The sequence below is a fragment of the Phoca vitulina genome, unplaced genomic scaffold, assembly GCF_004348235.1.
Source record: "Phoca vitulina isolate PV1807 unplaced genomic scaffold, GSC_HSeal_1.0 scaffold26, whole genome shotgun sequence".
Lineage (NCBI taxonomy): Eukaryota > Metazoa > Chordata > Mammalia > Carnivora > Phocidae > Phoca > Phoca vitulina.
In genome coordinates this window covers 26,340,353-26,357,674 of record NW_022589729.1, presented here as the reverse complement: position 1 = coordinate 26,357,674, position 17,322 = coordinate 26,340,353, and the positions used below count along the sequence as shown (strand labels likewise).

General features: G+C 35.3%; 1 protein-coding gene across 1 annotated transcript in view; it reads right to left on the bottom strand.

The window, feature by feature from the left end:
- Positions 1-3,440: 3,440 nt before the first annotated feature.
- The window catches only part of F13B (coagulation factor XIII B chain), a 31,869-nt gene continuing 17,987 nt past the window's right edge, over positions 3,441-17,322 (bottom strand). Inside the window, exons 9-12 of the mRNA XM_032422422.1 lie at positions 15,398-15,598; positions 14,274-14,456; positions 7,244-7,457; positions 3,441-3,638 (exon numbers count right to left, since the gene is read on the bottom strand). Coding sequence (XP_032278313.1) covers positions 3,605-3,638; positions 7,244-7,457; positions 14,274-14,456; positions 15,398-15,598 — 632 coding nt within the window. The 3' untranslated portion in view covers positions 3,441-3,604. The remainder of the gene's footprint in view (positions 3,639-7,243; positions 7,458-14,273; positions 14,457-15,397; positions 15,599-17,322) is intronic.

Below are 17,322 nucleotides of genomic sequence, written 5' to 3'. Positions count from 1 at the left end.
CTCCTGGTTTTCATTGGAGCAGTCCGGCCACTCCTTATCAGCTTCTTTCATCATTCCTTTTCCTATGGCAATCACTACACTTCAGATACCCTCAAAGCCCTGAACTCGGCCTGCATCTAACCCTGAAAAACTCATCTATTGCCTTAGTTTTGTAGACATCTGCTAACTGATAACTGCAAATTTTTTCAGAGCTCTGTTCTGACACCCAGGCTTGTATAAAGCTCATAGATTGGGTTCCCAGACTGTGGGATGGAAATTAGCAGCCAGGAGCATTTTTAGGGAATACTCTTAGAATCCACATCTGTGGGAGGGAAAGGCGGGAAGCAGTGACGTCTGCCAACTCTGGGTACCTCTGCAACTGGGATATCCCTTTAGAAGTGTCCTCAGTTGGAATGGAGGGTCTTTTCTTAATCATTCCTATTGGGCAGGCACTGGTTAATGGCAGGCCACCCTTGGAAGGAGCTATGACCTTGGGAGGAAAGATTTTCTTCAGCTGAATCAACTGCCTTAGGAAGCTGGTAATTGAGAACTTCCAGCAGCTGAGAGAGTAAGTCTTTTGTTTCTGAAAGGAATCTGCGTCGGTCATCGCAGCATCGACTGCAAGAATCAACTGCTTACTTAATATTTTTTCTTGGCTTCCCAAGAGATACTTCAAAAGTAACATTTTTGACACTAAACACTTCATGCTAAACTCCACTCCTTCACACTGCTTCTTCCTCCGAGTCCTCCTACCACACTTAGATGGCTATCATCCACTTAGTCAAGCCAGAAACCAAAGTGTTCTACTGAACCTTTTGTCTGCCTCACCCCCACCCACATCTGATCAGTCTAAATGTCATGATGACATCACATCCTAAATACCTCTTGCTCCAATCTAACTTGTACCCTCCCTGCTGCTGCATCTGTTGATTTGCAACCCTCCTGGGAGTTTCCCAGGTAGAATCTGAAACTGGCCGCTGTACTCTGTGAGCTGGATAGGGCAGAGGGCAGGGAGACCGAAGAGAGGCAGCCCACTCCAGGTTGGTAGGTGGCAGATGTAATAAGCAAAGGGAACTTACAAATGAAGCTTGCCTTGCACGGCAGCAAGATCACAGGATCCCTGCACCTGCTCATCAGATCTTAAGGTTTATATAGAGGCCTTAACTAGGTTCAGTCATGCGTACCATGCAGGTGTTCTCAATACCCCATGACTATCTATCTATGTCTTTGGAGTAACCTCTGGAAGTGGGAAAGGCGGATGGAACCTATATTCCAAGGACAGGGGAGGGAGTGAGGAGCTGAGATCCAGCTCACAGGTCAACCGGTGGCCACATCTTTTCGATGACCTTCCCCAACAGCCTCCAGTGTAAATTACCATCATAGTTTGCTTGGATGATGGCATTCTTGTCTTAAAAGTGGTTTCTCTATGCCTACATTTCCTTCCCTTCAGACCAGTCTCTCCCTACAACAGTCAGTGGTGTCTTTTTAGCAATTACTATAAACATCTCATTTCAATCAGTGACTTCCAATATCTTTAGTTTGGCCTACAAAGGCCTTCATCACGGGACTGCAATCTCTCCAGGTTTACCTCGCTTCACTGTCTCCTTCACTCCTTTCCACTCATTCCACACTGGCTATATACTAACTTCTTGGAAACATCGTGTTCTCTGCACATGCTTTCCATATGATCCTCCCTCACCCAAAATATTTTCTTTTCTCCCTTCAAGTCTCAGCTTATATATCACTTCCTCAAGGAAGCCTTTCTTGAGCATCCAGGACTAGGTTGCATCCCCTGGTGTTCATTGAAAAAGAGAGTGTCTTTCCTGGCACATGTCATCTTGTATAGATTTGGTTCACATCTTCCTTTCCCACCAGAGCACATGGTCCATAACAGCAGAAACAATGTGTCTTATTCACTGTTTTACCCCCACTGCTCAGCATGGTGCCTGCTTAATATTTGACTTAGTGTATGCCATTCCCTCTCTGTGGGATGTCTTCTCTAGGCTTGCAGACCTCAGGCTTTTCCCAGATGGCTTCCAATACACCCCCTAAAAAGTTAATTACCGCCTCCTCCATGCCACCACTTTACTTTGCATATACTTCCATTGTTACATTTTTCACACATTCATTTATTTAGCATTTAGAGTTTACAAATTGATGGCTCATGAGCCGCATTGCTCACAAAATATTTTTAGACTCCCTCTCCACATATAAAAATCAGTAGATTTCACTAAAAAATCAGAAGATATGACAATACTAAATATGTAGTCCCAAGACAGTTACCCACCTTGAGCAAATTTTCTGTTTTCTGGGATATAGCAGGCGCTCAATATTGTTTATTAATGGATTAATTGATTAATTGAAAATGATGAACACTTTTCTATTGATATTTAATTTCAATCAAATTTCAATTTTATAGGATCCACTGTGGACAATGACTATAGAATATTAAAAGAATAATTATGAACTCAAGGACAGTTCTGAAATATACATGTTGAACATTGAATGAATTCATATTTAATCCACAGAATTAGGTCCAGTTGTTCTTCATTAGCAAATTGAAACTTGAGGGTTTAAAGAATGTCATCAAGGCGCGTGGGTGGCTCAGTCATTAAGCGCCTGCCTTCGGCTCAGGTCGTGATCCCGGGGTCCTGGGATCGAGCCCCACGTCGGGCTCCCTGCTCTGTGGGAGGCCTGCTTCTCCCTCTCCTACTCCCCTTGCTTGTGTTTCCCTCTCTCGCTGTGTCTCTCTCTGTCAAATAAATAATAAATAAATAAATCTTTAAAAAAAAAAAATGTCATCATATTGAGAAGATCTTGAGTTAGGTGAACTGAATGGCTTCCAGATAAGAAAATGTGCTATTCTAGTAACAACAACCAGTCCTACTAGGGGGTTTTAGAACCTGGTAGTGCTATTACACATGCTTATGAATGAACACTAATAACAAATGGAAGTATAACTGTTACTTTAAATGGAAGTGTAACTGTTACTTCAAAATATTACTTGAAAGTGTAAAATATAAAAATGGAAAATGTTCTTTTTTTAGCCACGTTCCTTGGGCAACATTTTAACATGTAGATAGTTCACCACCTCACAATTTGATTAACCTTGAAGCTAATACTACAGTTAATTTTTGAAGCTCTTTACATTTAGAAAGTGTAAAGGGCAGTCTTTTCTCTATTTAATAAGGTAAATCCTCTAACATGATGTATAGTTTCTTATCTCTAGTGTTTGGTTCTTTAATATTGACAGAAAGATTGAATTAAAAGTACCAGAAAACCCTAATGTTAATGAATATGATAAAAACAAATATCTTGAAGGCAATAATATAACACAATGAATGGATATTAGGAAACAGAAATACTTTGACATGTAGATCAATCTTTTTAACAGAGGGAAAGCATGCAATAAAGGTTAGGTTACATGTCAGATCAGTCAAATTAGAACAGAAACAACATGTTCTGGCTTATTTATAAATAAAAAAAATGTTCAACATCGACAATTTAGATTCAAATCTTCAAGCAAGTTAAAACTTAGAGACTTGTAATTTTTCTTCTAAAAATTATGTTTTATAAAGGATTTTATGATGTGTTGATACACTATTCTTCTTTCTGCCATACATTTTTATGTCATGAAGCGTTGTTGATAAGACAGCATCCTTGATGAGAAAGAGAGAGGAAGGAAGAGAGATTTTTGAAATAAGCACCATTTTTGGTCAAGTATTTGTTATAACTTAGCCCTTCAACACTTCATATAATTAGTCATTGTTTTAGCTAGTTATTGATAAAAGCAAGTAGACAGACTTGGTGAATTATACCACAAATTCCTTTTTCAAATCTCAGTGTCATTTGATAGAATAATGCCATTTTTTAAACAATTTTTCTAAGTTACTTACCTCTTTTTCTCTTTGAAATGAGAAATACAAGATACACTAAGACACTTAAACACATATAAAATTTTTCTGTCCTGATTTTACCATAGTTAAAAATTTTTAAAGTTTTCCACCCATGTGTCTCTTATGAATGTTTTTATAGACTGTTCAAAGTATCTAAAAAGTTATCCTTATGTTGTTCATATAGTTCATTGTTCACAATGATGAGAACACATACACTTTGCCATTAAGTTATTTTTATAATATTCTTTTCTAAAAAAGATCTTATTTATGTATTTTAGAGAGAGAGAGCAAGCACAAGCATGAGCAGGGGGAGGGGCAGAGGGAGAAACACACTCCCCGCTGAGCAGGGAGACTGATGTGGGGCTTGATCTCAGGACCCTGGGATCATGACTAGAGCCAAAGGCAGACTCTTAACTCTGACTGAGCCACCCAGGCACCCATATTTTTATAATATTCTTAATCAAATATAAAGTATAATTTCCATTTTATACTGTATCTTTAAAAGTGTCAAAATCCTGATTCTATAAAATGATTTACATCATTTTATTGTATTATTGTAATATTTTACTAAAAACAGGATTATATTTCATTCATCAAGAAATATAAAATAGGGTTATTGTTTTTCTTTGTCTGACTTATTTCACTTAGCATAATACCCTCTAGGTCCACCTATGTTGTCACAAATGGCAAGATCTCATCCTTTTTATGGATGAGTAATATTCCATTGTATATATAATATTCTACATCTTTTTTATCCGTTCATCTATCAATAGCACCTGGGCTGCTTTCATATCTTGGCTATTATAAATAATGCTTCAATAAACAAAAAGGTGCATATATCTTTTTGAATTACTGTCTTTGTTTTCATTGGGAAAATACCCAGAGGTAGAATTATTGGTTCGTATAGTATTTCATTTTTAATTTTTTGAGGAACTTCCATACTGTTTTCCATAGTGGGTGTACCAATTTACATTCACACCAACAGGGCATGAGGGTTTCTTTTTCTTCACATCCTTGCCAACACTTATTTCTTGTCTTTTTGATTCTAGCCATTCTGACAAGTGGAAGGTGATATCTCATGGTTCTGATTTGCATTTCCCTGATGATTAGTGATGTTGAGTGTCTTTTTGTCTGTTCATGTGTCTGTTGGCCATCTCTGCCCCTTTTTAATTGGATTATTTGGGTATTTATTTATTTATTTTGAGAGAGAGAGCATGAGCAGGGAGGGAAGGGCAGAGGGAGAGGGAAAGAATCTTAAGCAGACTCCACACTGAGCATGGAGCCTGACATGGGGCTCAATCTTATGACCCTGAGATCATGGCCTGACTAAGCCAAAATCAGGAGTCAGACACTTAACTGACTTAGTCACCCAGGCACCCCATTTGGGGGGATTAAAATTCTTCATATATTGGGGCACCTAGGTGGCACAGTCAGTTGAGGGTCCAACTCTTGGTTTTGGCTTAAGTCGTGATCTCAGGGTCCTGGGATCAGGCCCCACATCAGGCTCCATGCTCAGCGAGGAGTCTGCTTGGAATTCTCTCCTTCTCCCTCCACCCCTTCCCACTGAGCTCACTCTCTCTCTCAAATAAATAAATAAATATTTAAAAAATAAAATAAAATTCTTCATATGTTTTGGATATTAACCATTATCAGATATATCCTTTGCAAATATCTTCTCCCATTCAGTGGGTTATCTTTTTGTTTTGTTGATGGTTTCCTTTGCTATGCAGAAGCTTTGCATTTTGATGTAGTCTCAATAGTTTATATTTGCTTTTGTTTTTCTTTCTCAGGAGACATAACTAGAAAAATGTTACTAAGGCCAAAGACAAGGAGATTACTACCTGTTTTCTTCTAGGAGTTTTATGGTTTCAGGTCTCACATTTAGACCTTTTACCCATTTTGAGGTTTTGTGTGTGTGTGTGTCATGTAAGAAAGTGGTCCAGTTTTATTCTTTTGCATGTAGTTGTCCAGGTTTCCTCATACCATTTATTCCTCATTGTATATCCCTGCCCCCTTCATCATAGATTAATTGACCATATAAAAGTATGGGTTTATTTCTGGGCTCTTTATTCTGTTCCATTTATCTATGTGTCTATTTTTATTCCAGTACCATACTATTTTGATTACTGTAGTTTTGTAGTATATTTTGAAATCTACAATTGCAATACCTCCATTTTTGTTCTTCTTTCTCAAGATTGCTTTGGCTTTTTGGGGTCTTTATATAAGTCAGACAGAGAAAGACAAATACCATATGATTTCACTTATATGTGGAATCTAAAAAAACAAAGAAACAAAAAGTGGACATAGATCTATAAACATGGAGAACAAATTGATGGTTGCTAGAGCGGAGGGGGATAGAGGGATGGACAAAATTGGAAAAGGGGACCGAGTGAGAGAGGCAGGCTTCCAGTTATGGAATAAGTAAGTCATGGGAATAAAAGGTACAGCATAGGGAATATAGTGAATGGTATTATAATAGCATTGTATGGTGACAGATCATGGCTACACTTGTGGTGAGCATAGCATAACAATAGAGTTGTTGAATCACTATGTTGTATACCTGAACCTAATGTAACATTGTACATAAACTATACTCAAATAAAAACCAAAAAAGAGGGGCGCCTGGGTGGCTCAGTTAGTTAAGCGTCTGCCTTCGGCTCAGGTCATGATCCCAGGGTCCTGGGATCAAGCCCCGCATTGGGCTCCCTGTTCAGCGGGAAGCCTGCTTTTCCCTCTCCTACTCCCCCTGCTTGTGTTCCCTTTCTCGCTGTGTCTCTGTCAAATAAATAAATAAAATCTTAAAAAAAAAAAAACAACCAAAAAAGAATGAGGAAAAAAAAAACAAATAAAAAAGTATAAAATATGTACTTTTAAATTATCTTATGAGGAAACACTTTCGTGTTTCCAAGCTCTTACAGAGACATGTGTTCCTGAAAATAACTTAATTTTAATCATTGTTATTAATATGCTCTTCTATCACTAGAAAGATTTGTACAACTTTGTTTCCCATCTTTATAACTTATACTTGGACCTATACTGGGAAGTGGGAGAAAATGCAAACATCTCTCTCAAAGTATAGGTTAATTTTTCCACATTTAAATACTGCACATATAAATCAGTTTATTTTCCAAATTGCCAAAGTGTCACAAATATGAAATAGCAAACAATACTCTGACTTCAGACAACTCAGAAAGTTTGTTGAATTAATTAATACTTCTAGGCTTAAAAAGTGAAATTATTTTTTCCTATATAATGACCATGAAGTAGGGGTTTTGTAGAACTTATATTTCTGAAATTTATAACATAAAGAATCTCTTGAATAACAATCTGAAGAAAATAATTAGTTGTAGGCACAAGCTTCTTCTTACCTTTCTCTGTGAATGCATCTTGGATATTTTAAGTGCCCTCTGTCACACTGCACTCTGAGTTCAGATCCAGTAATAGAGAATTCAGCTATATACGTATTTCTCTTACAAAGAAACTCAATATACTCGCCATGGAAAATATGTGGTCTATCATCAAAATCCCATTTCAGGAGTAAATTATTATTTTCCATTTCAACAAAAGATAATGTGCAAGGCTCTGAAAAAATAAAAAGAGGAAAATTATCTTGACACATCTTGGCACTAACAGGAAGCACTGTGGTTCCTATTCATGATGACCTTAAAATTCCCAGGCATTAGAGTGGCAACTAAGTTAGAATTAATATTTGAGTCAGAGAATATGTTCAATGTTCACAGAAAACAATCTGCCATTTGTCTGTGTGGTCCTGGATTTGGAAAAGATGTATGTCCTGCCAGTCACTTAGCTTTATGCCATTATGGTTTTCAAAGATAGTAAACAAAAAAGGTGGGTTTTTAAATTTTTTTATTGTTATGTCAATCACCATACATTACATCATTAGTTTTGGATGTAGTGTTCCATGATTCATTATCTGCGTATAACACCCAGTGCTCCATGCAGAACATGCCCTCGTCAATACCCATCACCAGGCTAACCCATCCTCCCGCCCCCCTCCCCTCTAGAACCCTCAGTTTGTTTTCCAGAGTCCATCATCTCTCATGGTTCATCTCCCCCTCTGATTTCCCCCACTTCATTCTTCCCCTCCTGCTATCTTCTCTTTTTTTTTTTTCTTAACATATATTGCATTATTTGTTTCAGAGGTACAGATCTGTGATTCAACAGTCTTGCACAATTCATAGCGCTCACCATAGCACATACCCTCCCCAGTGTCTATCACCCAGCCACCCCAACCCCTCCCCCCCCACCCCCCACTCCAGCAACCCTCAGTTTGTTTCCTGAGATTAAGAATTCCTCATATCAGTGAGGTCATATGATACATGTCTTTCTTTGATTGACTTATTTCGCTTAGCATAACACCCTCCAGTTCCATCCACGTCGTTGCAAATGGCAAGATCTCATTCCTTCAAAACAGGTATTTTTATAAAAAACATTGATAGTTACCAATAATTATTGAAATAATGTTCTTTTTCTTATTTTTTTCTTCAGAAAGCTTAAATAAAATCCCCATGAGACAAAGTATTTGTTTGATTATTAGATAGATAAAATATTATGGAAATGTAGAAAGAAGCTGGATTGTCAACAATGACTCAAACTCTATGACCTGATGGCATCCAGAGTGGTTGACAGTTTCCTCTCTTTGAAATTTCCAGTTATTATGGAATATCAATATTAGATTAAGATGTTTTGAATTCTAAGCATTGAAAATATTATTGTGTCCTTTCACTAATGCATTAAAACAAAACAAAATAAAAACTTAAGATAATTATTAGGATACTCAACAAATTCCTTTGATTTTTTTCATAATAAAAATATCGCTATTTTCAAAATGTCAAGTTATTTCAGAAAATGAGTTGTTTGTGTCCTTATTTGCCTCCTGGATGACATGGCACCAAACAGTAGGTCCTGAGACAGGTTAAAGGTCCAGAGTTGCTAATAGAGCATATAAATCATATATAACTGTAATACATTAACAAACTTCTTTATTCAATATTTTCAGTAAGTATTTATCGATTCCCTAAGTGTCAGATGTTATGCTAGAAGTTCTATAGACAGAATAAAAATGAAGAAAAATAATCAGAAAGACTCTAAGAGAATCTTTATAGTCACTGCAAAATATCTTTGAAAATGAGGTCAAATAGCACTATAATTTAAAATGTTATAGTTCTACAAAACATAATATTTTAATTAAAACAAGTTAAAAATTAATTCATGGACCTTCTGTTCTCAGCTATGACAGAATAGTCTATATCAGACCAGCTAATCAGAATAGTGACAGAATAGTCTACATCAGACCAGTTTTTTCTACTAAAAACTAGAAAATTTGAAAACTGACATGAAGCATGTATTTCAAGGAATTAGAGCATTTCGAAGGCACTCAATACTCAAGATGCCAAGGTTCTGGTAAAAGCTCATTCAGATGAGTCCAACATTCTGTGTGGCATTTCCTCTTTGGGCATTTGTTGATTCTCAGCATGAGCTGAGAGACTGTAGAGAATGGTCAACAGCAAACATAGAGCTAGCAGAGCTTTTGGAAATCTCATGTTGTTGAGGATAGAAAAACAGAAGTTTAGGTCAGACATGACAGCCAGGACTTGAGTGGTCAAGAACCCAGAGGAATGGGAGATACAGAGAATGAATGTGATACTCTGCACTGGCTGTTTGCTCCCTTGAAGCATTTGCCTATTCTTGGCTTGTGCAAAGAGAGAGGATAAAGAGCCAAGCAGAAAGTGAATGAAAAGCTACATTAAGCTTTTTTGGCAGTCTCCCAGTAATATGAAAGGCAGTCAAGAAGGAGGAACCTTGGTATAAACACCAAACTCTTAGTGAAGAACCCTGCAGGGTTATGTTCTATTAGTAGGAGCAAACAAAGGTCTGAAAATAAGCTTAGAAAAAGCTGCATTTCTAATTAGATTGAAGCCAATTTCCCCTACACTATCAGCCAAAAGAAGAGATGCATATTCTCTGGAACAAGATGACATCATCGTTTCAAGTCTCTAAAATTTTCCATACATAATATTTGATATTCAATCAACTGTTAACAGAAATAGCAAAAAATTAGGCTAGAAATCAAAGTAGGCCTACAGATGATCCAGATAATGGAGTTAAAGATAAGTGTGATTAACATGGTGAAGAAATAGATGTTAAGATAAAGTTTTTCATCAGACAACTGAAATCTACAAAAAAAAAAAAAGCATAAAATGATATTCTAGAAATACAAGGATATTGAGAGCTCAGTAGATGAGTTTAAAGCAGATTGGACACATCTAAAGAAAGGATTAATGAATTGGAAGATACATCAGTAGAAAATTACCAAATGGGAACAAAGAAGATTAAAGGCACCTTCCAGAACTATGAAAAACATCAAGCCACAGATTCAAGAAGTGCTACCAACTTGAAGCATGAAATGCTCAGGGGCGCCTGGGTAGCTCAGTCAGTTAAGCATCTGCCTTTGGCTCAGGTCATGATCCCAGGGTCCTGGAATCCAGTTGTGCATCAGGCTCCCCGGCTCAGTGGGGAGTCGGTTTCTCCCTCTGCCCCTCCCCCATTCATGTGCGCACGCTCTCTTTCTCCCTCTCTCGCAAAAATAAATAAATAAAATCTTTAAAAAAAAGAAAAGAATGAAATGCTCGGAGAAACACATACCAAGGCCCTGCATAAATAGCCTACTGAAAATAAAGGGGAAAAGAATCTCAAAACCAGCAGAGTACAAAAAGAAACTTAGTTTCAAAGATGTACCATTAAGAATGGCATTGACTGGGACACATGGGTGGCTCAGTTGCTTAAGTGTCTGCCTTCAGGTCAGGTCATGATCCCAGGGTCCTGGGATCGAGTCCTGCATCGGGCTCCTTTCTCAGCGGGGAGCCTGCTGCTCCCCCTGCTTGTATTCTCTCTCTCTCTCTCTTTCTCTGAAACATGAATAAATAAATAAATAAAATCTTAAAAAAAATAAAGAATGGCATTGACTAACAAAAACTATAAAATGCAGGGGCGCCTGGGTGGCTCAGTTGGTTAAGCGTCTGCCTTCAGCTCAGGTCATGATCCCAGGGTCCTGGGATCAAGCCCCACATCAGGCTCCCTGTTCAGCAGGAAGCCTGCTTCTCCCTCTCCCACTCCCTGATTGTGTTCCCTCTCTCGCTGTCTCTCTCTGTGTCAAATAAATAAATAAAAATCTTTTTTAAAAAAACTATAAAATGCAGAAAAGGATAAAAATGACATCTTCTAAAGCATGGAAAGAAAAAGAGGGAATTCTATCTCTGGTAAAATTCCTCTTCAAAAGTGAAGGAAAATAAAGAAATTTGCAAGCAAACAAAAACTGAGAAAATAATAAAGAAATAATATTTTTCAGGCATGTGCAAAATGATCCCAACCAGAAATAGCAACAAACAGAAGAAGATGAGAAACAAATCACTCCAAAACATATCAACAAGTCTTAAAGAATATTTTTGGAAAACATAATATTCATTGTATCTTTGGAACTTAAACTATATGTAGAATGAAAATGCATGACACAGTAATACAAAAAGTGGGAAGGGTAAATCAAGCTAAAGTGTTCTGGGTCTTGGAGAGGTGGTATAAGTCCTAATTTATATTCAACTGTAGTAAGTCATGGTTGAATTATGTAATTTATGTGATAACAATTTGAAAGGAATCCAAGAGGAAAGTATAATCGACAACCTAGTAGGGAGTGAAATGGTTTAAAAAGAATTGATTTACCCCGAAGAAAGAAAAGAGAGAGAGAGAGAAGAATAAAGAACAGATAGGATATATATCTAGTACAGTAAGATGGTAGCTATAAACCAAATACATCAGTACTTATATAACATGTATATGGACAAATAATATAAAAATTTGTCAGACTAAATAAGTATGCTTTAAAATAAACAACTATATATTGCTTACAATATATACACATTAAAAGTAAGAAACCAAAATGTTGAAAGTTAAAGAATGAAAAAATGTATGCCTTGTAAATACTTGTTGAAAGCTTGTACATCTAAAGTAGACTTCAGGCAAAAACAAACAAAAACAAAGTATTAGTATAGATAAAGGAGGACTCTTTTAAAATTATACAGGGCCAGTACACCAAGATTTAATATGCTTCAATTTGTGTGTACCTAGTAGAATAGTATAAAAAAACGAAAGCAAAAATTGAGAGAATACGAGAAATGTTTTTAAATGCACAGAGTATAAGGGACTTTAACATACTTCCTTTGGTGACTGATAGAAAAACAGACACAAATCAGCACAGATATGAATGAACTTAATATGAAAAACAAAATTCAACTGACATATATGCAGCAACAGTGAATCCAACAATGACAATTATTTGTTTATTTCAAGTACAAAAGAATGTGTACCTACAATAAACATATGCTTGTAATAAAGTAAGTATCAATGAATTTCAAAAGATTTATATAATTCAAAGTGTGTCTCAATGGATTCAAATTAGAAATCAATAACAAAAGGAAACTAGAAAATCTTCCAATGCTTAGAAACTAAAAAACAAACTTCTACATAACTCAGAGTGCATACAAGATATCAAAATGGGTATCATGTATTTTTTAACTGGATGGCTGAATAATAATAAAATTCCAAAATATAAAAATGTGTGAGATAAAGTTAAAGTTGTGCTCAGTAGGAAATTTAAAGATATAATTATATCCTTACTGTATCATTAACAAATTAAATTAAATTTTCTTTAAAAATCCTTTAAAAAAGAAAGGCTGAAAATCAGTAATATAAGTATCCACCTAAAAAGCTAAGAGTAATAAAATAAATTTAAGAAATTAGAAGAGAGAAAATAATAAGAATTTAAATTATTAAAAGTGTAAGCAACATTTGATGAAAGGGTAACAAATGTAAATACTAGTTGTTTGAAATGCCTAATAAAAGTTATAGACCCAGGGCCTGGATGGCTCATTTGGTTTACTGACCAATTCTTGGTTTTGGCTCAGATCATGAATGATCTCTGGGTCCTGAATTGGAGCCCTAGGTTGAGCTCCAGGCTCAGTGGGGAGTCTGCTTTCTTTCTCCCTCTCCCTCTGCTCCTGATCCTCCCCCTCTCTAAAATAAATAATCTTTTTTTAAAAAAAACCCAAACTTCAAAAAAAAAAAATAGTAATAGACCCTTAGCAAGACATGTCAAGAAAGAAAGATACAGCTTAATAGCAGCAAAAACAAATGACATATCACTAAAGGCATTAAAAAGAATGTAAAAGGATGTTGTAAACAAGATTATGTCAACAAATTTGACAATTTAGATATTATTGACAAATTTCTATAAACCACCCTACCAAAACTGACAGCTGTCAGGATCTTTCTTTAGAGAGAACTTGATGTTCAAATGGCATGTTCGGTGGATTCCTACAATTATTAAGGAAGAAATGGTACCAATCTTACACAAATTCCAGGGAATTGAAAAAGAGGGAGCTTACCAATTCACCATATGAGGAAAGCAGAAACTTCATACCAAACCCAAAGGAAAATAACAAAATAACAGACTGATCTCTCTCATAAAAATAGATGTGAAACTTCTAAGTAAATACAAGCAAATAAAATACAATAACATGTAAAAAGCATAATTCATCACAACCAAGTGTGATTTATTACAGGAATGTAATCATGCTTTAACATTCAGGAAGAAGCAATATAATTCCAGGGGGAAAAAGTAATAATATGATTATTTTAATAGACAGTGCTAAAATTAAACACTCACTGAAGATTTTTTTAAAAACTCTTAGAAAAATAGAAATTAAACTTTCTATATTTTTAATTTGATTTTGAAGTATTTATAACACTATAATTAAAGATGAATTGTTGAAAGTTTTACTTATGAGATTGGGAAACAAGATACCCACTACCTCTTCTACTCAGTATTGTACTCAAGTCCAAGCTGGTGAAATAAGATAGTAAATAAGTCAGATATGGAAACAAAAAAATATTTTCTTTTTATTTAAAGATATGGTTTTTTATGTCTCCTGATAATTTTCACTAATAAGGCATAACTTGCTTCAACTTTCTATCTTTGTTTCCCCATTGCACTCATGTTTTCTATTATAGTACCAGTCACATGGTACTAAATGATAACTGTTAACATATGTACCATACCACCATGACTTATTCATCTTATAGCCCCATAAAACACCAGTACTTAGTGTATGGTTTGTATTTAGTAAATATTTGTTAGGGCAAGATGGACTATAGTTATTTATGATCTACAGGAGAGAATAGAAACCAGTGATGAAATAGGCACACTGATACACAAAGATAGCAAATTAAGCATTATAATAGTATTATATTAACTAACAGAGAAGAGAAAGTGGGAAAAGATATGGTTTTATTTTATTAAATAGGTGGCTATTTCGTAGTACATACCTAAACACAATGGTGGCGTAGTCCACACTCCCTCTAAACAATAGGACTCCTTAGATCCTTGAAGGAAATGGTGATCAAAACATTTGTATTCTACCGAGGAACCATTTTCATAGATGTCTGACGTTGAACTAATTATGACTCCATTTTTAATAAGTGGAGGAGATACACACATTCTTTTAGATTCTGAAAAAATGATTTTAAAAGCATACAATGAATTTCTATAATAAACATCCAATACTTTAATAGTTGCTATAGATATAAAATAAGATAGGGACTCCTGGGTGGCTCAGGTGGTTAAGCACCAACTCTTGATTTCTGCTCAAGTCATGATCTCAGGGGCATGGGATTGAGCCCCACCTCAGGCTTTGTGCTCAGCGTGGAGTCGGCTTGAGGATTTCTCTCCCTCTGCCCCACCCCCACCCCACGCTCTCTCTCTCTCTCTCTAAAAAAAAAAAATAAACAAAAAGAAATAAAATGAGATATTTCACGTAAAAGCATTTTTAAGATAGCTGTCAAATTTTAACTATTGAGAGCATAGTTCTACAATAACTTCATACTATAAAATTGATTATTGCAATTAGAATCTCATATTATAATATTGAAAAACATATTTAAAACTGGCAAAGTATTAATAAACATTATTTTATTTTTCCCTTTTTATCTAGATGTGAAAATGTATGAAACCCATTTGAAGCCATGCTTTCTGCATGTATTCTCTTCCATTTTTTTCTTATTAAAAGTAATAGTTCCATATCTAAGCAGCACACAAAATCTTTCAATCTGATCAAGCCCTTTTCTGAAACAATAGTCTCCAGCAAACCCCAAGAAAAGCAATGTTTTCCAGAGTTATTGATTGTTCACATTAGGGGGATCAGTCCTCTGACAGTCTGGTGATATCTATAAGATCTATTAATTTCTCCCTTTATAAAACTGACTTATTGGAATTAAAAGATGTCAGCATAGTCATCCTATTTAGGTGTATGTGCTTACTGGAAATTGATCAGATCATTCCCAATTTATAGATTAGAAGATGATGGTGGTGAGTTGGGTAGGGTCTGTCTTATACTTTGAACCCAAGTGGTGATATTGATCACTTGAGAAATTGTCAGAAAGCATTGTTTTACCTTTTCTAATACATAAAGGATATTTCACTTCTCCTCTATTGCATTGTACAGATAATTCAGACAACGAGGTTGATGGAGATAAGTCATATCCTTGTTTACATACAAAATCTATTAAATCTCCATGTAAGACCTTTCCTTCATACTTCCACTTCATCTCTATGTTATTTCTGTACATGTAGTCCACATTAATAGTACATGGCTCTGTAAAACAAAATGTTCTTTTAAATTATTTATTCATTTGACAAATATGAAGTTTAATGTATTTTTAAAAGAAAAATTTTGACAGGTATCAAAAGCAATGTTTTATATTTAATATTTACATTATTAAAACTCCTCACACATATACATAATAAAGTATACACTTTATTGCTATCAAATGAATTTATACATTTCTTCTTATTATTATTATATTATAAATTAAAACCACTTAATTTGAACATTAAAAACTATTATTTAAGGGGCGCCTGTGTGACTCAGTTGTTAAGGGTCTGCCTTCGGCTCAGGTCATGATCCCGGGGTCCTGGGATCGATCCCCGCATTGGGTTCTCTGCTCAGCAGGAAGCCTGCTTCTCCCACTCTCACTCCCCCTGCTTGTGTTCCCTCCCTTGCTGTGTCTCTCTCTGTCAAATAAATAAAGAAAATCTTAAAAAAAAATCATCTAAGCTAGAAGAGACACACTTTAGACTTAAAAGTGAAGAGATACAAAAGGATATACCATGCAAATAGAAGCAAAAAAAAAAAAAAAGCCAGTGTAACAATACTTATATTGGACAAAAGAGACTTTAAAATAATGACAGTAACAAGAGATAAAGAAGCATTATGTAATCATTATGATTAAGAAATCATTCTAACAAGAGCATATAATAATTGTAAATATATATACACCCCAAAAAAACAGTCTAACCTTGTACCTAAAGGAGCCAAAAAAAAAAAGCCCAAGATTAGTAGAAGGAAGGAAATAATAAAGATCAGAGCAGAAAGAAATAAATGATGTAGAGACTAAAAAAAAAAAAACAATAGAAAGGATCAGTGAAACCAGGAGTTCTCTGAAAAGATAAACAAAATTGATAAACCTTTAGCCAGATTCATCAAGAAAAAAAGAGAGGACAAAAATAAATAAAATTAGAAATAAAAGAGAAGTAAAAACTGACACCACAGAAATACAAAGGATTATAAGAGAATACTACAAAATTCATATGCCAGCAAATCGGACAACCTAGAAGAAATAGGTAAATTCCTAGAAACCTATAATCTTCCAAAACTAAATCAGGAAGAAATAGAAAATCTGAACAGACCAATTACTAGTAACAATATTGAATTGGTAATAAAAAAACCCCAACAAACAAAAGTCCAGGACCAGATGGCTTCATAGGTGAATTTTACCAAACATTTAAAGAGGAGTTAATACTTATTTTCCTCAAATTATTCCAAAACATAAAGGAAGAAGGAAAGCTTCCAAGTACATTCTACAAGGCCAGGATCACCATGATACCAGAACCAGACAGACACTACAAACAAAGATAACTACAGGCCAATATCCCCGATGAACACAGATGCAAACATTCTCAACAAATTATTAGCAAACTGTATTCAATAACACATTAAAAAATCACCATGATCAAGTGAAATTTATTCTAGAGATGCAAGGATGTTTCAATAGTCATAAATCATTCAATGTGATACACATCAACAAAACAAAGGATAAAACTGTATAATCATCTAGTATATGCAGAAAAAGCATTTGAGAAATGTCAATATCTACTCATTTAAAAAACACTCAATAAAGTGGTTTAGAGGGAACATACCTCAACATAATAAAGGCCATATATGATAAACTCACAGCTAACATCATACTCAGTGGTTAAAATTGGAGAGCTTTTCCTCTAAGATCAGGAAAAAGAAAAAGATGTCCATTCTTGCCACTT